Source organism: Micropterus salmoides, unplaced genomic scaffold (assembly GCF_014851395.1).
Source record: "Micropterus salmoides isolate LMB-PRFRI ecotype aquatic unplaced genomic scaffold, ASM1485139v1 Ms_hic_scaffold_23, whole genome shotgun sequence".
NCBI lineage: Eukaryota > Metazoa > Chordata > Actinopteri > Centrarchiformes > Centrarchidae > Micropterus > Micropterus salmoides.
This window is the reverse complement of record NW_024041484.1, coordinates 15,388,002-15,411,594: the sequence shown is the minus strand read 5'-3', so window position 1 is coordinate 15,411,594 and position 23,593 is coordinate 15,388,002. Positions and strand designations below refer to the sequence as shown.

The 23,593-nt window shown below is 41.0% G+C and overlaps 1 protein-coding gene across 1 annotated transcript in view; it reads left to right on the top strand.

Annotated features, from left to right (window-relative positions):
* Positions 1-23,593, top strand: part of chchd3a (coiled-coil-helix-coiled-coil-helix domain containing 3a) — a 69,567-nt gene that overhangs the window by 17,871 nt on the left and 28,103 nt on the right. Inside the window, 1 exon segment of the mRNA XM_038738735.1 lies at positions 3,332-3,512. Coding sequence (XP_038594663.1) covers positions 3,332-3,512 — 181 coding nt within the window.

Genomic DNA, 23,593 nt, shown 5'->3' with positions numbered 1-23,593 from the left:
CTTTGTCAGTTTTAAAAATAGTGTCCTGAAAGAGCTGAACTATTCCCAAGTATATTCTGTTCAATGTCATCTCCTGAAAAAAGAGTTTTCTGGAAAGTCCGACAGTGCATGGCACTCCACTCCTTTTCAGATGGTCTCACTGGTTCTGTCTTTCCATCTCTTTGTTTTCCACTGAGCCATCAAAACACAGGTTACTGGGCCAAGATTATCCTATTTCTATCCAGGCCAAACATCATCCACTTATGCTCCAAAGACATAATATTTTCTTTTCTTGCCCCCTACATATAGGCGCTTTTTCCTCTCTCTGTCTGACTCAACCATTCTCTACCTTTAAAGCTTCCCTTTGCTACCCAGTGCCAATCTTCAACGGTCGAATGAAAAATGTGTCCAATATCCCAGGGACAGGGCAATAATGACTGGAAAGCAATAGAGGTGAAGCAGACAGATAGCATCCAGCTAGTGATAGCAGTGTTTGCTTGGGTTGGCACTTGTGAGGAAGTCAGTAGAAGGACTTTTTTTGCAAGGCTGTCTATTTTCTTGGCCCCCTTTCTTTAACTTGTCCATTTGTAGCTTTTGGTCACTATGACACTGCCTTTTAGTTAGTAAGTAAAGCTAATCATTTTTCGTTTTTCATAAAAAGAAAACCTTTTTACCATTTATTTACACCCTTAAAAAGAATAAAATCATACATGTATTAATTAATTACATTAATTTGGTTAAATGCCCAGAGACAACCATACTCAGTGGGTGTACCCTTTTATGGAAACAAAAACGGGTAGACTACAGCAGCGGTCCTGAGTGTCAGTGTTGCTAATAGGTGCATTTAGGAGAATGCTGGTTGTCCTTAAAACATCTGCACACTTTTAGCACATTAAGTAATTGAAAGAGTGCAGGCTAAGTATTTGTAACAAAGCTTGATCAGGTACAGTATATTTACATTTGCCTTGGCAGACTTGTTTTATTCTTGTAGGCTTTATTAGCTACAGGACTTAATAACTACTGTAGTAATTGTTTAAGTGCACTGTACATTTGCCCCAAACAACAAGGGTCCAAATGTCATGCTGACTGATTGCTAATGTTGGCCTACATGAGTACTGCCAGATATGTTTTCAAAAACCCCTGCATACCATACCTTCTCTGTCACGGTTGTAGCAAGAGCAACAGCTGAAGCTTCTTGCGTAAAGGTGGCTTAGGTGCATTAGCAGCGTAGGCAGGCGAGGTTTGTAGGGAAATGGTGAATGTAAAAGGCCATTAGGAGGCTCCCTTCATGTGTCTGTGTGTGCGCGCGCGTTAGAGCCAGATGATGGATGGAGTGTGCTGACGTGTGCAGCGCAGTGGACTGTGAGACTGGACATGGCTGGTCTCTCTCCGTCTCCCTCCATCTCTTTCTCCCACTCTCTGCCTCACTCCCTCTTTGCTTCACTTCCTCAGGGCCAAACATGTCAAGTCGCCACTGCTCACTCTCGCTCCCTCCACTCTGTTTTTCGCCGTCTCCCCGTCTCGTCTCGCTCTCCCTTGCTCTCTGACATTTAGTGGTGTTGCAGGGCAAATGGCAGCTTTACGACATCAGACGTAGTTTTATTAGACCTACCCGTCATCTACTCAAAGCCAAAGGCATGGTCATCAGTTAGACTACTCTGTCATCACGATTCCTTACTGTCTAAATTTTGGCTATATTCACAGGTAAGTGAAGAGATGCATTATATTTTTTAAACTGAATAAAAGATAAACCCCTTTTGCATTGACTGATCATTGGGAGCTTGTAACAAGAAAAAGCCACATACTGTTTTTATGCCTGTTACCTCACATTTGACAACCAGGATGATGCATTTACATTATCATAATGAGCAATGCACACATCAACATTTAACTTTAGTGATTATGAGTAAAACAAAAATGTCCTGCCTTTAAAGAACAACATTGAAAATAACAAAATGTTTTATTCTAATATTTCAACATTTAAAAGCAATTATTGTGCTTCCACTGTAGGTAACAACTGATAGATCATTGATGGTGCATTTGAATGTGAAGGAATTTTTTCAGTGGAATAGGTCACAAAACCAGTCAATATCCACCACCACTCTCAGCATAGGCAGCCTACTTCTTGTCAAGGCTGTCTTAGGATTTTTCTTAGGTACAAGTTTATTAAGATCCTCGCCGTCTTCATTCAGCCAGTCATAATTCACTCACACCTGCTCTTGCTTATGCTTTGTGTTTATTTTACCTTGCCACCACTGTTTGATTTCAAGCAGAGGAAGACTTTCAGGGACGTTCCTCCTCTTCTCCAATCAAGCACACTGTCGCCTAGTAGGGAGTGCGTTGCTAGGCAACTATGAGAACCCAGTGACAGGGTTCAAATGGTGGTCTTGTGCCTGCAGAGCGCACACTGCCGCTGTCTATATCGCTGCTTCATTGGATTGATGATTCTTGTTTTGGGGAAATGGTAGTGTCTACAACACTCTATTACATATTGATAGTGTCAAATCACTCTTAAATGTAAATTATTTGGAAATGACTGAAAGTCATTAGAATTGTCTGACAGATGTTAACTGACTGTGGTACATCAGGGTATTTCCCCCCCACACTGGGGCTGTCAGAGTTCAACTTTCAACAAACTTTCTTCTCAACGTTGCCCCCCTCTTTGTAATCTGCAGAATAGCAAGGGGTTTTGAATGGTTGCATCTGACATTAGGGTTAGAAAATCAATATGCAAGTATACTTTGGTAAATCTGTGCTTCATTAGCACTATAATCGCATTTGTGACCTTTTAATTCTTTTGGGACACTGCAACAGTGCAGCATGTAGCACAACAGGCATATGAACGTAGGTGGTGCTATAAACACCAAAGATACTCAGATAGTTTACAAAAATATGTTACTTACACACTTAGTATCATACATCCATGAGGCTATTCGCTGTCTGTGCTTAACAAGATGATCATTTTATTTTTTGATGATCATTTTTTATTAGCAGTCGATACCTGGAAGGTTTTTAGTTTAAAATTAGCCTAATTTTCATTTGAAATTAAGAAACCTGTAAAAGACAGAGTATGATTCCCCGTGTATATATAAACATGTTTTACTACAGCATCACAAAGGAAACTTGGTGTGCAGTAGACATTGCAAGTAGCCAGTCATGCATTATTGAGATAGCTACAGGGGAAGGAATGATGGGTATATCGTAGTCCTGTACCATGACTTGCACTTTTATTATACCCTGAGTGCAGTTTAGATACCCTACTTCCTGCATTGTTTTTGCAGATCACGAACATGTAACATTTTGAAAAGGGCTAAGAAGAGTATTAATCATGTAAAATGTTGATGCTCCACAGGCTGGAAGCAGAGAAGGCTCGGGCAGCAGCCAAGGCGCGGTCTGAGGCCCAGTCCCAGGTCCAACATGATGTGTCCAGGATCCTGTCTGTGGAGCGGGCCGTGGCCCAGGAGAACCTCCAGCAAGCCATCATAAGAGAGAGGATCACCACTGAGGATGAGAGGCTGCGCGCCCAACTCTTTGTAAGTCTGTCCACAAACAGCAACAATGTATGGCAGCTATTTTGAAATTTAGCATTGTGCGCACACACACACACACACACACACACACACACACACACACACACACTTACTTTAAATTTAGCACTTTTTTTATAGTTACTTCAAGACCTCAAATTTTTATCTACATAAAACAAACTCTGAGAACAGTTTGTTTTAAAAACCAAACGGTATGTAAACCCTTCTATACTGTATCCACTGCATTTTGTAGTTTGATATTTTTGTTTGTATTCATGTTCATCTTGCTGTATTATAAAAGCTACCTTCATTTTGGGCAGCCAGTGTCTTTATTTCCTATAAATTGCCCTTGTAAACAATGTCAGATGAGCATTCCTTACCACGCGCACACACACAGACAGCGTATTGTTTTCAAAAAGAAAACACATTTTCCCTGGAGTGCGGCTGCTGTTTACAAACCTATGCTATTGATTATATAGCTCATTTCACACGCTCATCGCGGTAATAGGAAAATGAATCATTTTGTTGAGAGAGAGAGAGAGAGAGGGGAAGGAGGGCGTTGACGTGATTCCACGCCGCAGGACAAGTGTATGAGGGATCCCTCATTTGGAACGGCGATCAAATCAAAAGAAAAAAGACAGAGAGAGAGAGAGATGGCAACAGAGGGAGACACATGATGTGATGTTTTTCCCTTCAGCATCTGTGAAGAAAGCCATTTCAGTTGTAGCTTTTCTGTAATTTAATATCTGTTGTTTTTCATAGGGAGGCAGGAGGAGTAGAGGAAGGCCAAGAATGTAACACCTGCTTTGAATCTGTTAAATATGAGCAGGATCGTGGGTGGTGGGTCTTGACTGCCACAAAGGAGATCCCTTGTAAAAGATAGTCCTTGTCATTGCCTGCATGCTCCTGAACTACTAACTCCCTATACTAAAGATAACTTTTCCTTCTATACGGTATGAAGCTTTTGCTTGTGGCCCCAAGGCTAACCTAGGGCCATTAGCAGCCTTTGAAACTAGATAGCAGCACTGCAGTGGCAATGCAATCAGTATGAGATTGAGCATACACACACAGTCATATCCTTGTTTCGTTCTTTGTCTGTAACTTATATTTTCAGTATAATTCCAGTTGATAGTTTGTTTTCTCCCTTCATTTTTTCTTTACATCCTCAAAGCACATATATTACAACAAAAGAATCAGTGTCTGAGGGTTTCTATGTGTGTATTTGTGTGCCTGTGTGATAATTTCCTCAGTTTGAGCATTCTTTTGGAGTGCTGGAATTTTAATAGAATCCGACGGGTTATCAGTGGTGGCGCAGTGCCGTTTGCACCACTCATGTAATTGTCAAGTCAGACGCTTCCATACAGCCACTGTTCTTTTCAACGGGAAATGGACTTTTCCGTTTTAAAAGGCAGCCTGCCCAAGACATCTCCCACCCGTTGTCATTTCACTCTGTTTGTCAAACTCCAGGATTGTCCCCTACCCACAGGGAAGTCATCTTTGATGAAACATAAAACATGTTTTTTAGGTCCTTTGTTCGTGTGTGTCCCTGTCTCCTTCCTGTCTGTCTTTTGGCTTCTCTGTGTGGTAGTGTGAGACTATTTCTTTATTAAGAAAAAGAGAAAGGCAGAAAGTTAGATGTTGAACTTGAAATATGTGCATATGACCTTATAGACTATTTTTGCTCATTTTCAAAAGTTTGTTTTAACTACCCCTCTTATTAAGTACAAGGCCTCCTCAACCATTGTTGTAAATCACATACCCATCAGTAATTGGGAAGTGAATTGGTTCTGATTGCTGGGCAAAGTCAATAAAGTTGATTGAGAAAGAGCTCCAGAGAGAGATTGTGGTTTGCTGTACTAAGCACATAATCTGGTGGAGCTTTCAGAGGTGATTTGTTCAGTCCTTTTACCCAGTAAACCTGTTACAGTAAACACCTCATGTATTACCTCGCACTGTTATGTCCTTGGATATAAGATTATGTCAATGGCTTTTATTCAGACTGTCTCTTCTTTCTTGCTTTCATACAATATTTAGCTTGTTGGCTGAATCTCACTACTCAAAAAGTGTTATAATTATGCTTTAATGCTGCACCCTTATTATTATTATTATCATTATCATAATTATTATATAATAATGTGATGATATGATTGTGAGGAAAACCTGTCCTCTGTTTAACTTAACTGTTTATCAAGTTAACTTGATATAAAAAAATTTTAAAACAATCTAGTGTTGATTTTCTTAGTAAATGATGCACATTATTCTGCTGTGTTCCTAGAAAATTGCTTGTTTTGTTTTTTTTAAATGACAGAAGAATGAAAGAAGTGAGTGTGTTTTTGAAAACTGCTGGATTTATCTCAGCCCGCTGGAGGTTTTGGTGTCAAGAGAAATTATATTGTTTTTTTAGTATTGGGGAAAGTGAAAAAGTTAGGAGAGCTTTGACTACACAAGTAAACATTGCATTTGTCGTCAATCAATCCATCTGTCCAACTGTGGAGGACTTTTTGTTTCTCTGTTTTGTTTTTTCTGTTGATTTGTTATAGACAGAAGAAAGAAACAGAAAACATGGGATGAAACAGGGATGTCATGCACCAAATGTCCCCAACTGGGTTTGATCCGCGGACTTTGCAGTGACAGCATGTCTAGGCCACTAGGATTCCCTAAACTACTGTTATGTGAGCAGAAAGCAAAGGCATATTGAAACAGGGGGCTATTTTAAAACTCTAAGATGATCTATATAATGAATCCAATAAAAACATTGCTTTTCTGTAAGAAAGACAGAGAAAGGAAAAGCTGTGTGTATATATGAAGGTTAAATATGTAGTCAGAAATTAGATGATCGTTTTAATTGAATGTGAAGTGAACTGAACCCTGCTCTCATGTTCATTGCCACTGAAAAAACATTTGTCCATGGCAGCTGCAGTTCTTGTGTTCTTTGTCCAGCGTGGTATTGATTTGTCCTTCTCATTAAGATACAGGTCACGGGGAGCAGCTCGGCCTCATACATTCCCTCCTCTCCTTCACACACAATGAGAGCGATGCTGTGAGCAGTTATGCCTCCCCACGCTCACCTATAATGACCCTAAGCTCAGCAACCATAGCTGCACCGATTGCAGTGACACCCATTGTGGAGAATTGCCCCGAGGCGTGGGGTTAGACAAGGCTTGGGTATCGTTTAGATTTTATTGATTTAGATTATGCTTATAGATTTCTTATTGTATGTCGTTCTGATTCTTGCTATATTAAGTACTAAAATAAACTAAATTGGAAAGCTAAACCACCTTTAATCTCAGTATAGTGTAGGAACAGTAACTTTATGTAAATTATGTGCATTTTGTTATTATTTTTAATAAAAAATAATAAAAAATAGCTAAAATAAGAGGAATGCTATGTGTTTTTACCAGTTTTACCTAAGTTGAATGCCCCTTGTCTTTTTATACACACTGGTATAACTATTGTAGCTGTGTTTTGTAGACCATACTGTCAACTTGCCAACCTCTACATTAAGTTAGAAGTATGTCGCAGCAAACAATTTTTCTCAATCTATTCCTGTAGCACAAAGTTTTGGGCATCTAAATTTGTCATTTAATGCAGCGTATTGTGTTTTAATATAAATTGCAATGGTGTCAAGTGTCCCCCGTACCTTAGATGGTTCCTACCACCCTGTTGGGTGTGTTTGTTCTTCAGGCTTTTCCACCGGCAGTCACTCCCTTACCTGACAGGCTGACTGGCAGTAGCCAGCCACAAAGTCTGCCTGTAATTGAAACTTCACAGCAGTGTAGGTAGGGGTGTGTGTTGTTATTGTCAATGTTGCTGGGTTCCTGGGGTTCTGTTGTCTGAGGGGAACATATTCAATGTCAGCGCTCACACACGTTATGCCACTCATGGGCAACCACAGTGAAGGAACAGGGTACCCCGCAGTACACAGGGGGTTTGTGGTAGTTAAGAGGCACAGCAGTATATTTGGGTATTCTTTATAGACATGTGTTGCATGGTGTTTTCACCTTTTTGTGGTCTTTGAACAGCTTTTGGGAAGCTAGAAAGTGAGCATACATAAGTAATGTTTGAATAATTGACATTTAAACAAGCCTTTAATGAGTTTTTGGAAAGTTGTATTTGTCATTTTAAATTTTGCTCTTTGTGCTGATTATACCTGCTTGTTCAGAGCAGGTTTGAGATCACAGTGGCTACAAATAACTAATAATCTGGTCAGATTCTCACTGAAAAAAAAACAGTCACAACACTTGTCACTGCTTTGGTTGTCTTCGACATGCTTGGAAACATTATAAAGACAGACTGTATTTTCCCATCATGTGATCATTCTGAATCATGTCTAGGTGAGTGTGATTTAATGAGTAGACAGCCTGTTGTGGAAGAGCTCTGATTGGTGGCTTCACTTAGTAGACTCATTACACACAAATAAACTCTTAATTAGATAACAGGTCAATTAGTGCTTAAACACATTAATTAGGAATATGTGATTCTTTGAAGTGGATACAAACTGTAGAAAAGACTGAGCTCAATATAAATATAATCTTATTGACAAATGATGAGTTTTGAGAGATATACTAGCACACAGCATGAACAGTTCATGTAACTCTCTTAATCATAGTCTCCGTACACATCTGTCAGTCCACACATCTGTGTTTTAATGAAACCATAGACTTCCACCGTCCCCTCTTTTGATTTTCAACAACGCTGCTCTTTGCAGAGCCAAACTAGCCCAGTGGCCAATCAATCACTGGCCACAGCGTTTCACCCAGACACATGCCCTAACCCCCTAGGCAGACTTTTCAATCAAACCCAGAGTCATCAATCTTTCTGAGCTCCAAACAGCGGTCTGGGTGGGGTCTGCCTGGCGGCAATGGTTTTGTCTACTGTTGGCAACTGGTCTAAAACACTCAGATCTTACATTTACTTTTTTCTTTCTTTTATATGAGGCCTGAAGCTGACACTGATTGAGACACAAGGACATGCACATATTTTATTAAAGGGACATGCTCAGAAACAAATAAATTAACCTTTCTACCTAGAAATGTATAGGACATAATTCACGAATCATACACATGTAGCAGTTAAAGCATCCACACAAAATAGTTACAACAATATTGATCTGCACATGGTTTCACCTGAGTAAGCAGGATTATTACACTGGGTACAGTTAACTCACACAGGTGGTTCTTGTTTATCCAAGCATAAATCAGTGAAATGATTGCCTTGGTCTTTGTTAAAGGAGGACTGACTTGATGGAAAATAAGCATTTTTGTGTGTCTCAGCAGATTGAAGACATCGGCATGATATTGACCTCTAACCTTTCTTAAACAGTGTTAAAAAGTTTGCCAACTTAGATTAAGTTGTTGTCCAGTTGTAGTCCATATTTCCGCCAGTTTCTCACTGTTGTTCAAAGTTGTGGGTACTATGTCTGTCATCTCCTCTTAATGCTGGCATTAGTTCAATATGAGAAATGTTTGCGGATATGGAGATGAGGCCCAGTGAAACAGAGCGACATGCGTTGATTCGGCTCAATCCAGAGTCTTGTTCCACCTTTCAGCCTTGAGGTTGTTTATCATGCTTTTGTCGCTCCCTGTTTCCGTCTTTATCTCGCTCTCTTACACACATACACACACATACCAGTAGCTAATGTGATTTTCCTACCACCTCTGCTTTCACAGCAAGGGATAATACAGCATAGCAAGAATGTTTGTTTGCTCCCTACACATAGACACAAACACACACACACACACACACACACACACACACACACACACACACACACACACCATGTCCATCCTGTCAGAGCTCCTGGAGAAAATCAGTACCTACTCGTTCCTTAAACTGTGTTCCATTTGATGCTTGGCTGGCTTGAAAATGACTTTGGGTAAGGCTTAACATTTTTAATGCAACAAGCCCTCCCCCCACTGCTCAACCCGGTACTCCTCTCCTTTCCACCCCTCTAAAACTGTCCTGCTTTTATATTTTTATTTTTTGAAAACCTTGTGAACTTCAGTTGCACGCTGTTGCATTTTAGATACAGCCAACTGGACCTGGCTGATAATAGAGCGACAATTTAATTTCCCAGGTATTAAAGGAGACTTGCTGGGTTTTGAATTGGTGCCCGTTGGTGGTATTTAAAAAAAAAAAAAAAAAAAAAAAAAAAATTGTAAAAAAAAAAAAAAAAACATTTCTTGTTCTCTCTACTTATTATTCTTTCTCTCCATATCACAGTGTATAAGGAAGATTGGGGGGAGAAAAGGTCCTCATGTCTTTTACTTTTGAATCAGAGAGAGAGAGAGCCGTAGTGGTACACTGTGATTTACATATATTTTGGATTTGCTCAGCTCGCCAAGGACAAATTGCATCCTATCTTTGACTCCAGTTCTCTGAGCTGTTGTTAGAGTAACCCCTGCCAGCCTTGATGTAACTGGATTTAAGAGAACTGTCAGTCTGTTTGATTAGTATGCTCTGTGGGTTTGTTATGGAATGGGTTAGGGTGATGTAGCATTGATAACAGGTTGGGTTTAGACCTAAAACTGAGGGTACCTGAAACACATATGATCACCAGCATGCCAGAAGAGCTGAATGAGATTGTTCCTCCAGTTCGTGATAAGCAAAATGTTGGCCTGTTAGGGCCTGATTTATATGGAGGCCACATACTTTAATTAGTTCCACATTACCTTCACTATTTTACATGGTGATAACAAAAGCCAAAAAGAAAAGACAACAATTCTCTTGCAGGTTGAAATTTGGATCTTGGTGATACGCTGATTTGTCATGCAATTCTTTTCACCATCACCATCCTACCTCAGATTCTTCATAACTGTTTAAAGCGCTTGAGATAGTAATTTCTCAAGTATTTACTTACTTAGCTGTTGTCATGGGTTTTTTGCACTAACATGCACGCTTGGTCCGATCAGCAACCAAAAGAGAGAACAGAGAAGCTATGATGACAGCATACACAGGGGGAGTGTGAGGTAATTCTCTGCTCAGGATGTTATTACTTAATCTTTATGTAGCAAGTAGTTGTTTGCTGCTGAATTAATATTCAGAATCTCCGACTTGTTATTCACTTGGACTACTGCTCTCCAGCAATATCAGAATTTTATTGACTGGCCCAAAGGGGGAGCTACAATTTCAGATCTAACAAGCAGACACTTGTATGTAATGTATCAGTCAATGTGGATATATTATTAAGTTTACAAGGGACCTTACAAACTAAATTTCCTCCACAATGAGGACTTATTAAAGCCAGTGAAAAATTACAAAATGACAAAAGGTGGACTGAAATGAGCAGATATTCTGTCTGCACCACTACCCTTTTGGTTGTTTCCTACTGACAGAGTACTGTACATACATGTGTCCATTCTTTCTCTCTCACTCTTTCTGAATCCTGTCTTTGCAATGCTCTCTCTCTTAATGTCTTGGAGGGTGTCCACTCAACCGTCCATACATATTGGCGCCCATACGTCACCTCTGCCGAGGGTGTGGTGCCCACACACTGTGCCAGTATTAGGGTTAGATGAGAGGTCAGGCTCTAATTGGCAGGGCCCGTGGCTGGCACTCTGTGCCAGGCCAGTACCCTGTTAGCTAATTGGCACTGCAAGCGGCCAACATTGGGGCCGGAATACGACAGTGCTCCGATTGATGGATGGATTCTGGTGTCAGGAAAGCTTCTTTCTGACATGAGACCTTGTACAGTCAATTTACTGCCTCAGCCTCTATGGGCGGTGTATGTAGTTACGTATGTAATCCTCATCAATTGTTCTAAACGTTTTGGAAAGCTGACTATTTGTATGTGATTGTAAAGTATTTTTGCGCTTTCCAGCCAAGCAAGAAAAATGCTTAAGTTTATCCTCCATAAATTCCACCTTCCAATTAGTGAATTTTACAGTCATCACAGCCACAAACACTAGCAACATCATTTACAGCTGTTTTATTTTTCATTTAGTGAAAAGTATATTTATTTTTTGATCAAAGTGATTACAACAACAGCCGTTACCATTTTAGTGGGTTTAAGAGTGAGCCCTAGCATGTTGTAAATAATTAGGGTTTGGTCGATTTTCCTGAGGGTGAAAAAGCATCTTTGCCATGGTGTTAATTTGTATGGTTGCATATATTTCAGTTTTACTGCTTATTAGGGCCTTTATATGAATATCAGTTCTGTGTATTGATTTAGGGTTTATTTATTTCTGTCATCAAAAATCATGAAGAATAGGATTGCAACAAGAACTGGACAGTTAGTAAAGGGTGCATATCATTTCCAGGGAAATTGGTGAACTGTAGCTGGGAGTTTAATAGTCACGACCTCTTTGCAGCCTGTAGTATTATTGAGAATAGTTTTGGAATATTTTCTTTCTTTTTCTTACCCTCTCTTTCACTTGTCCAAGCAGAGACTTAATTGGCCAGATATTGAAGTGCAAAGGTTAGAAAAGCAAGCACCCTGAGTTAACTTTGAAGAAGCATTGTATGTGTGTGTGTGTGGCTCAGCACAGTTAGATGTGTTGGATGTGTAATATGACATGTATTTTCTTTTTGAGCTCATCCCTTTCCCTTTTCTTGGTCTTTCTCTGTGTTTTCCTTCTTGGCTCTGACAGGAGAGTGGTATTAATGAGGTACTATAGAAGTGAACAGTCTGCTCAGCTAATGGAGCTAGAGGTAGAGATTTTGATTGAACGATGGAGAGAACTATGGAGGGAACGAAGACGAGAGGGGAGTCAAGAAGGCAGTGAACAGCAGAAAATCTGGATGAGAAATAGCAAGACTGGAGCAGAAAGAAAAGGGGATAAAAGATAAGGGAATAAATAGAGATGCATGGAAAGAAATATTGATTCACAAAGCAGTTTTCAAAACAAGGTTACAAACTCCAATTAGGAAACAACCAAATCCAAAACAGCACTTAAAATAAATAGAAAAGTGTAAACTTTGAACAAAGAAGATAACCTGAGAGGAACAGAAACAGCATAGCACTGTATCTGCAAGCAGGAATTCTTTTAAGGGAATAAAACTCATTGATGCACTTGTCATGTAGACATGAAGGTGGAAAGGATCATGAAACTTCATGAAGGCATAGAATTAACAGGCTAACCTGTGATTTAAGAGCAGAAAACATGAAATTGGCTCTGTCTGTGCATCCCTTTAAAAGTTAGATTTTGGTGACAGCTAACAGTAGGAAAAAAGGGCATCAAGAAGGCATGTATTAAGCTAAAGAGGTTGGTGGAATAGAGGTGACCCTGAGTGTGCTGGCATGGGCTTGATGGACAGAAGCTGAAGGTGTACTGGGGCCCCCTCCTAGCTTCATCAGGCATGGGAAGACCACATGCTGCTGGACGGAATGAATATGCATTACACAGCATGAGCACACGTGCACTGAGAAATGTACAGTGTGCCCACAGCCATAATCACACAAGGATCCGGTCACTTACGCATACACTAGGACGGTCTTAAACATGCAGATGGATCCAGGTGATGCTGTAGGCACACACTGACAGGTCAGGCACATGCAGCTTGAGTTGTCCATAAGTTCTGATGTCAGCAATACATCTGCAGGCTGTCGCTTTTTCTCCCTGCATGTCTTCCCCTGTTATCTTCCTTTCTATATTCCTCTCACCTTCTTTCTGCTATAGGTTGTCCCACCTCTCTTCTGTCCTCCACCAACTTTCTCTCATTGACTTCGTTCCCTAGGGACATCCGTTGTCCAAAGACAATATGCCTCTTCCCACTCTCAGGTCATTCACTGTGTCCTCTGCCGTCAAGTAAAGGAATTTTCCACCATCAGTTTACGTGTCTGACTAGCATGCCCCACACTTGTTTTGATCTGCCACCTTTTTCTCCCTGTATACCATTACTTTCACTGCTCGCTGTTGCAAAGGGATGTGGTCAGGAATTATAAATGTGGAGTCGAGGTTGTATGTCCAAAAAAACTGGATCCTGAAAACAAAGAAGAAAATAACCACAGCTAATACTAATTCTAAAGTAGTCAATTTATCGCGACAGTCTAGCTCTCCTAATTGTTTTTAAATTGCCCCTATGTTGCTGTTCTTGGCTTGGCAACACTCCTTCTACGTTCATGTATGTCTGTATCGGTCTTTCTCTACAACCACTTCTCTCTTCCTTTCATCCTCTGCTCCTTTGTCACCATGTCCCCATTGTTCTCTCAGCATGCCCCCTGTCTCCATCTTGGTTGAGACTTTTTCCATACATGCCCCCCATGTCTTGGTAATGAACCTACAGCTCTTCATCTCTCCTTCGTCTTCCCCAGTGTGTTGGACATGACAGATGACTGGGGACCTCCAGAGCTTCGCTCCCCAGGGCTCTAGATAAAGGCAACTCCAACTGCGAGATGATCAATCAATCAGTTTACTCCGTGGGCGCCTGATCAGCCAATTAATCAATCTATAAGCCAGCAGATGTTGTTGCTATCCCTCAGCAAAGGAGCTGGCAGTAGAGTGGTGGAGGTGGTGTCTCCAAACAAGGCTGAGGGGCTTGAAGTGTCTGGGAGTAGAAAGAAAAGTGATTTTTCATGTTTCTACCAGGATTTCAACCTTTGTGGGCTTACTTGTCCCATTCGTTTTCATGGGGGAAGTTATTCCCTGCTTTTCAATCCTGAGAACATCTTAAAGGAATCATGGTCATACTTATCTTTGATTACTGTAAAATAAATCCTTTCCTAGAATAAATTTGTGTATTTTCAATTTGATCTACAAATTTGGGAGAAGTGCAGAAGAGATGTAAATGTGTGAGTGGGTTGACACCCCTGTCTCAGCATCATTAAGACCAGCTGGTTCAGATCAAGCCCTCTGTTGACCCCTGTTCACAGTCAATGAGCTACAGACTACACAAGGACACTTCATTCTAATGTGCCCTTAAACAGCCAGTAGTTAAGATACACGCACAAACATTGAGACACCCACACTCACCACCTACATCTCCTGGCCCTTGGTCCTTGTCCTAGCCCCTTGGTCCCTGTCCTGGGCAGGTCAGTCCTTTGACCCACCAGGTCGCTGCATCATTACTCACTGTGCTAAGAGATCCCAAGGGGAGAGTAATTCTATCTGCAGCCTGTGGCTTGGTTGTCTTTTTCTACCAGGATGCTCCATTCTTCTGTCATTTATTTGTCTTAGATCAAGTCAGGTTACTAAATTTTCTAAATGTATATAAGAGCGTCTAAAGTAGTGACATACCTGGAGTTGTGTACTTCTGCAGGGGTTGGCAAAGCAGGATAATTTTATATCAGCTGAAATTACCTTTTTAAAAAAGTGTTTTGGTTTGTTTGATTCATGCTAGAATCAGATGGCAACCAATTCAAACTCATAGATAACTAATTTATTGGACAGTTTTAATGATCTGCCACATTACTACGTGGACATATTGTATGCCAGCAGGCACCTGGTAAGCAGCATCTGCACACCGTTGTTGTTGCTGGCATATGCACTGGATTATTTTCAGAATTTGCAAAGCAAAAGCATGCAAATAAATGGCACTGGTCATACTTCATGCCCAACAGGCAAAAGGACAAAACAATGTATGGAACAAATACATTAATTCTTACAGCCTAGTGCTCAGATAGGAATTGCTTCAGTCAGAGCTTCTTAGCCAGAGCCAGCTTGTTCTCAGTGATTAATGATATCACTGCTTCTTTTGACTTTATTGTGACCGTTCCCAGCTCCACTGACATAAATCCCCGTGAAGAGGTGCCCAGGATGCTGCAAAATGATGTTGTGACAGGGCGGCCATGCTGTCAAGTTTATTTCGGGTCGTCCTTGTGGCCCAGCGGTCTAGAAGACTCATGTAACTGATTCGAAATCAGTCAGCAACCTTTGTTGCAAGTCTCCCCGTGCTATCTATAGTGAACTGTCAAACAACAAACAACTTAACTGACCTCATAGGGTTTATTTATTTTCTGTGGCGGTCTTACAATCAGAAAGTCAACACTGCAACTGAACTTCAGACATGATGAGATGACAAATTGTACAAACTATTTTGTTTCAAGCACATCCGGCCGACAAAACAGGACAGAGGCTAATGTTTTAATGCAGTCCCAGCGAAAAGATACTAAAGATATGGGCAGTGTGGGCAGTTGGTTAAGTAAAGGCTCATTTGTAAGTGATGGCTAACTTATGTTTCAATATATGATGGCATGTCTTTCACGTATATACAATCAAGTATAAAAATATTCAATGCTAAAACCTGTTGCAGGATTGTTAGTAATAAAAAGTTTTTCTCAGCTGTCCGTATGTGTGTGAATAATTGTTTGGCAGTGTGTTTGTCCTTCAGTGTTATCAGTCAAGGTTAAGCCCATTAAATGACCACACAATATCTGATACGATTACATCGACCATAACCCCACCAACTTCTGTGGAGACTAATACCTGGCCTTAAACCTTAAAGTGTTATTGCCGCTCAGTAAAACCCCTTGATGCTAATTAACCAGCCCAAGTGAATGGTTTCCAATGGAGTTTTATAGCCACTGCTACCAGGACTTATGTTTTATTAGTGACTCTAAGGGTAATGCGTACTCCCAGTGAGGTCTATGTTAGGTGATATCATTTTAAACTCCATCACTTAGATTTGATCTGCCAGTGACAGCTTTTAAAGATAGAGTTGCAATGGTTTTAGAAGCTGTTCCAGGATGTGCCAAGATTTGTAGGAGGGATGTGTGTCTGAAACAGTTTTGAGTGTGTGTGTGTGAGCTTGTATGTATCCGTTTGATGCTGCAAAAGGTAAGAGATTTTTTGTCAAAGCTCCTTTTTAAAATATTCTCATTTCTTCACGCTTGATATGACAGTTGTAACAACTGTAAAAAAAAAAATATAATATATTTCCCTCTAACTCTTGTCGTTCATATTCCATACACACATTGATCCATCTCTCTCCCTCCCTTTCATCTTCTCTACCACATGAACTTCTCCCCCCTTCCCTCCATCCATCTGTAACCTCCCACATGCCACCTACACCTCTGCCGTGCCAATTAACACCAGAGCATGGTCACATTGTGCTGCCCTTTGACCTCCCCCCCACCCGTCGGAGCACACACGACCTGAAGCCCGCGGCTTCAGTATTAGTTTGACACAGGGCCCTGTCGCGCAGGTCTGTGATAGATGGGGCCTGGTGAGCAGCGCTGACCCACCGTGCTGCAGCGCTCACTTGGATGGTGTGAGGAAGCATTGATTATGATGCTACTCGTGACAGGGGTGAATCAGGGCTGAGCTGATGGTGGCAGGGGAAGACAAAAGAGACCACGGTTATGGATGAGGTGCTGTTAGTTTATGTGATGAGATTTGATTTGTGCTCTATCGATCACGGCATCTTGCAAGATTATTTTCATGTAGCATGATTTATACACAGCACATAGTGGGCATACAGTGTATAAGTGAGTCACCTCATTGTTACAACACAGAGTTCTCCATCATTGAGGTGTGATATGTTATAAAATGTAATATTTAGTGAATTGCTTAAAGCCATAATCAATTTTATTTTCTTTTTAAGCAATGAGAATTTTTTTTTTATATATATAAATATTGTGGTGCCCAGCCTAAATTTATGCTGTTGGCAACTAGTATTTTAAACCTGTCATAAATCGAATTCTATCATTAGAAGATCCACTTGTTTAAGTCAATGGTTCTCAACCTCAGGTCAGGACTCCACGAAGGGGTTGCAATATATATGTGAGTCGTAACAAGATGATGAATGGGATAGGAGAGAATCAGAAACATATTTCTTGTCAATTTCATATTTTTAAAACAGTAATATACTTATTCTTGTAAAACACTGACAGCAGTTTAAGAACAGAAAATTACTTTGGCTAAACTGCTAGACATGTATGTAGATATGTAAGCTGGGCACAAGCCAAAAAATGCAGGACTCTATATAACGTATTGTAGTGTTTATTCATTGTGTTTTTTTTCTCCACTGTGCCTTGAAAGCTTACAGTGTCTCTTCAAAAAGGCGAGCAGGAAAGTATGCCAATATGATGTAATTGTATTATCCCCTATACCAGAGATTCTCGCACGTAGCCCCACACTGTATAAGTACATACGCACACATGCTGTTGTCCTAAGCCTGCTGAACACTGCAGGCAGGAGTTATTTTTAGTCCATCCCCTTTGGAATACTTTAAAAGAAAAAAGCGAACAGAGTGAACACTTTAAACAACAAAAAAAGCAGGTGTGAATGAAAATAGACTGTATGGGAGCAAATCAGTGAGAAAACAGGAGGTGGGTGGGGTGGAGATGGGGGCTGACACAGCAAAATCCACCTGTTTTCATTCCTCTTCCATCTTCCCCTCCTCTTCTCCTCCGCCCTCGCCCCCAGCTCAAACTGCGGCAGTCGGCTAATTAAAAAACATGGCTGTCCTTAATTATTCAGCGGCTGGCTAATTGATATTCACAGAGGCGTTCACCTCGCCTAAACGATCCATTTAATCTGACCACCACGGTCTCACTCTCAACCGCCTGTCACCCTCAGCCCCTGTGCTACTGTACTTAATAAGAGACCGGGGGAGATGGATACAGGAAGGGGAATGTTGAAGTTTGTTGCTGATGTTAATGTGGTTTCTTGGTCTACAAATAGCAGTGTGTCAACACAGAGGGTATTGTTTTGAGTGTTTTCATTTTTACTGGGCTAATTGTTTGGGGGTGAATTAGCCAAAATTAATTACACCACCCTCTTGAAGTTTTGAAATTTCTCAGAAAATCAGGAAAACTGTCTCATTATGACAGTGATTTGTCATTTTTCACTTAGACTAAGAAATCATTGTCTGTAAGCACTTCAGTTGTCCTCTTTAACTTTTTTTTTCTGTACTCTGTGATCACTCTAATTTCTTTCTGAAGTTATAGAGACACATTTGACCCAGGCTCCATGTCCCAGCTAACAGCTGGTTCTCCGTTGTTGACACCTCCAATGATATATCGCCTTTTATTGTCCTCTTCCTCTCTATGTCTCTTATCTCTCTGTTCTTTCCACCCTCAAGATTTTTCCGTTTTCTAGTATAATTCTGCCCTTCTCTTCCTTACCCCTCCCCCACCCGTGACCGCCTCCTCATTAGGGAAACAAAAGGTGTATGGGCAGTGGTGAAGTCTGTCCCATTGTTTGGCCTTTAGTATGATTAGATTATCTTTAAAGTCTGCTGAATAGGGTTAATCAGTCGGAAGTAATCCTGATTGTGTGTGTGTGTGCGTGTGTGTGTGTGTGTTGTCTAAGAGGAGGGCCAACCTGCTCGCATTGAAACTGAACACATGCCCTACTGCATGTACACATACACATAGACACACACAAAAGAGAGCAAAAACAGAAAATCCCTAGGTACACATTTCTGTCACAATCTCTCCTCTTTTAATGACCCCTTTAGTCTCGCCTTCAGCACACATTTATCTCTCCACCCGTTCTCTGTGGGTACAGCTGCTCCGGCTGGTGTGTGCGTGTGTGGATGTGCTGATGTGTGCGTTTCAGATCAGTGTCTGAGCCGTTGTTTGTGTCTCGGCGTCTGTGTGCATCTTTTGTCTTTCTCTCTTTCTCAAAGCCTCAAGTCTTTAGTCTCCACCTATCAGCGTAACATTGAGCTTGGACACACTTGTGACAGTACATGACCCCCTGCCAATCCTCTCCCTTGTGTTTCCCTCCATCCCATCATCCCTTTTCTCCTCCTCTTAAATTGAGCTGTTGGTGGGAGACAGATTTTTGGCACCTCTGCCAACCTAATCCCTCAAAAACTTTGCCAATCTATCGTAGGAGCCTTGATTGCATTCTTGAAATCGATAAAACATTTAAAGGTCATAATGGTGCTACTTCTAGTGTACTTACAGCATACTTTTAAGGGTGTACTTCAGGGTACATTCACTCTTCACTATTATTTAATTTTAAGTTCAGCTTGATTCCATCTTATGTGCAGGCGGCTTTGGCTGTTGTATAACACTGACCACACAATAGCACTTCAGACTTGCAAGGGTAACATAGAGACACTTGTCTGACTGCAACGATAACAAAAAGGCTGGTTAATGTTAGGTTGTGCTGAGCACTGCAGAGACAGCAGCAGCTTGGTTATAGTGTTGCTGTCAGGAATGTGATCAAGTGGTATTATGGAGGGTTAATTTTTTTCTCAGGGTCTGTGGATGATATTTTGTGTGGTAGATGTGGTAGGTTTCTGTCTTGTGTGTGTGTGTGTGTGTGTGTGTGTGTGGAGTGTAAGCTTGGAGCATCCCCTTGACTTTGAAACTTCCCCATCTCATCTCCTGTGAGGAGAGCCCCTCGGTGACACTCCTTGCCACTCCTCATCACAATGCATAGAGTACGCAGCTCCGCCTGCAGTGCATTGAGTAGCCAAACACAGATGGTTATCACTGTAGTAGAGATTGGATGGGGTAATGCAATTTCTTTTCTCCATACGTAGTATTTTCTTCATACTCACTCTTGCAACATTTTACAAAGCTTAAAGCAAGGGCTTCTCTGCGGGCTAGCCAGATGGCCGCCCACCTAGGTTAGGTTCCTGTGTCTAGGTTCTGCTCACAGGGATCCAGACTGCGAGCAAATTTTTTGAAACAGTGCGAGTATTGTGCGACCTGCAAACCTGACGACTTTTTGTGTTTTTTATTTCATGTTGAAAAACAAGGAGGGAGCAAGTCTGCTGTGTGTGAGAGGGGGTGGGTCCGTGAGTGATTTGTCAACTGCGTGGGTAATGTCATTTACACTCATGTGTCTTGCTTTTGTGGCGTTACACTTCCGTCCGTCCGTAAAAGTCAACTATAGCGATACAAACTCCTCCTGTACCAGAGCCAGGCCCTTCACAACAGTAAATTGCATAGGTTGGCGTTAGAGTCAGAAGAGGTCGTGGCAAAAAAGGCAAGAACGCACTGTATCTAACAGGAATGGTTGAGGGAGTTTATATGGCTTATACTTAGCAAAAACACCAGCACCAGGCATGAACTGTATCTACTGCACTAGATGTGGTCCACAACATGCAGGGAAAGTCCATTGTGCCGAGGCAAATGAAGCGGCACAGTTTAAACACGAAGCACAACAACAGCTTAAAACATAAAATATCCTGAGACAGATACACAAATGAAACGGCATCGCCGCTTTCAGTAGCATTTCACAGGCAGTTAGCTACCATTAAGTCATCTGATGACGGTAAAGTGACTACTTATGTCATGTTTACATTTAATGTATTTGTTTTAGTTTGGTTTTTGCAGTGTAATGACTGCAATAATACTTTGTTTACATTTCTGAATGTGCATTTGTTAAGCACCATTCAATCAAAATAATTGCCAAAGCATTTATCAGTAACACAGTTAAAATGGGGAAAATGTGAAAATTTGCGTTGCAGGCTGATTTAACATAACCCCAACATTTTGCGCCAGTGCCTCTTAAATTCTGAGTCTTCAGTTTACAGTGCTCCTAGAAAAAAAGGTTAGTCTATAGCCCTGCCTCAAGGTTTAAAAGGGAGTTTTTCCCTTGCCACTTTGGCCAAGTGCTTTCTCATGGTGAGAATTGTTGGGTCTTTGTAAATAATATTAGAAAGAATTCGTTGCCATTGGAGTAATCTGTAATCCAGGATACAAGTGGAATCTTCACCCACGTGGCCCAGAGCTTGTCTCCCAATAGCAGGGTATAGTGATAAAAGCACTAGAGAAATCAAAGAACGTGACCCTCACTGTACTCCAGGCCTTGTCCAGGTTGAAATAAGCTTGGTGTAGTGGGTAAATGATTGCGTCACCCGCTCTGATTTTCTCCTGGTAGACAAACTGCAGGGACTTCAGTACGGCTCTGACCAGGGGCCTGAGGTAGGAGAGTATTAGTTTCTGCCACTGGCATGTAGTCATTTAAGTCTTTGGGGTTCCCATTCTTGGTTACTGTTTTAGTCTCAGGTTGGTTGATTATAGCCAGTGAGGCCAATGCATCTCCACACTTCCCTGGTATTGTTCTGCTGCAGTCCGGTCTCCATCTTTCTCCTGTAGATGTCCTTGCCTTCCTTGATCGTGCTCCTAAGCTCACAAGGAATAAGTTTGGGCTCCTCCCTGTCCCCGGCCCCTTCCCCCAAAGGCTCTGTTTTTTTCCATTCAGGAGGACCTTGATGTCCCTGTTGATGCAGGACTTATTGTTGAGGAAACGGGCTACAGTCCAGGCTGACACAAACACACACACCTGTATGTCACTGTGCGTATTTGTGTTTTAATGTATGCAGGTTTTTCCTGCATAGAGAAATATTTTGGTGCCCCCCCAAAGAGGTTTTAGTGAGCGCCAAAGGAAAATCACCAGCGCCAAAATGATCAGAATTGGGTAAAAGAGCGTTTCAAATATTCTCCTAATGTGTTTTAATAGCCATTTATCAAACAACTGTTGAGCAAGCAGAACATAAACGTAAATACAACGTCTTTACTTCCAACAGCCACCTCTCCTCTCATCTACAGTCTATTTTATAAATGCAGCAGGCACTGGATTAAAAAACCAGCTGCTGCGTTGGTTAGACTGCGCCTGAGCACTCCACTATGAAGCTAACATTAACGCCAACAAGATGACTTCCTGTTATTTCTCACAATATAAAAGCCGTTTGTGGTTGAAGTGTACCGGTATTTATATACCACTTTTACATTTTAGTCTTTGGCATACCGGCCCCAGTCCTCTCCTCTGCCCTCTCCAGATTAGGTTCTCTGTGCACCACGTGATGCTCACCTTTTCCCGCTCTCTCCTTCCTGCTAATTTCATGCAGCCATGTTCATAGTTGCTCGTTGAAGTTACCTTTCTTGAACTGACCATTCACAGCCTGGAGTAGGTGGGACACTGGTTGAGGCACTACAGCAGACTTTAGAAATGTTAAACTCGTTGTTCTGTATGCAGTTTTTATTATTGACATGTTAGTTATTTGCATTCTCATTGCAACGGTCAGAGACCGACGACCTTGTAGAGTGGTTTTCTTGCACAATCATTTAATGACTGAAAACAATCCACAAAATTAAACTGCTGTTTTGTCCAACTAGAATTAAGATAATGCTACTAATGGTAAGCTATGGTAGCCTGTACTATTATCTGAAATTATAATGAATACACAAACATTAGCACTAATCAAACCTTAACTACAGTGGTGTAGGCTAAAATTAGAGAATGGTTTTATTTGTGAAACAGCTGAATCTCGACTACAAAAGTATCTGTAGGCAGATTATCCAAATCAAGTGTAACCTGTAAATATATTATTATACTTATTTTTCCAGGTTGTGGATATATTTTGTTTATCAAATCGTCAGAAATAAGAAAATGCTAGATTTTGGTCATAAAGTAAGTCATTACCTTTACTGCACGTCGCCCCCCAAAGGCCCATTCTGAGCCAGGAACAACCCTGGTATGTAACTGTGCATATGTTCATACAAATATGGTCTATGGTTATATACCATACATGTATTATGTGCGATGCTACCGGTGTGTCTATATGCCAATGAGAGAAGAGATTGAGAGGATTGAGTGTGAGTATTCAAGCAGAACAGTGTGGTAGCCAGTCACCCCTAGCTTCTGAATACTAAATTTTTCCAAATGTCACTTTGAAGAAGTTCATGGATAAATCAGTGCCTCTTTACACTCTTTCTCTTTCTTGTTTTCCTTCAATGCTCCCTTCATTCAGGAGATTGGACGAAAGGTAAGTCTGTAGGTCTTTACCTTCTCCTCGAGTCTACTGTTCTGTCTCACTGTTTCTGCATGATAGAGTCAAGGATTTCTTTCCCCATTCAGCTTCTTTGACATGTTACATTTTTCTTTCCACCTGGTATTGCAGCTCCCCCACATTTTGATGATTCCATTTTACAGCTCTCTTGCTTCAAATGCTGTGTAAAATTATAGAGATGATGATTTCAGCTTCTTTCTGAAGACTTATTAACAGAACATAGCAGTAATACAAAATGCTTTTGGTTGGGTCCTAAAGTTCTCTATGGCTTTGAATAACACATCACTATTTCTTGTGTAAAGGTCTTCTACTTCTTGTTTTTTTATACTCTATTATACACTTGTTTTTTTTGTTTTTTTGAATGTCAGAAATGTTTCTGGCTTACTTGTCCCAATTTCACAAGTCTATAAATCCGGTTTTAACATTACTGTCAATAGCAATTGGTATACACA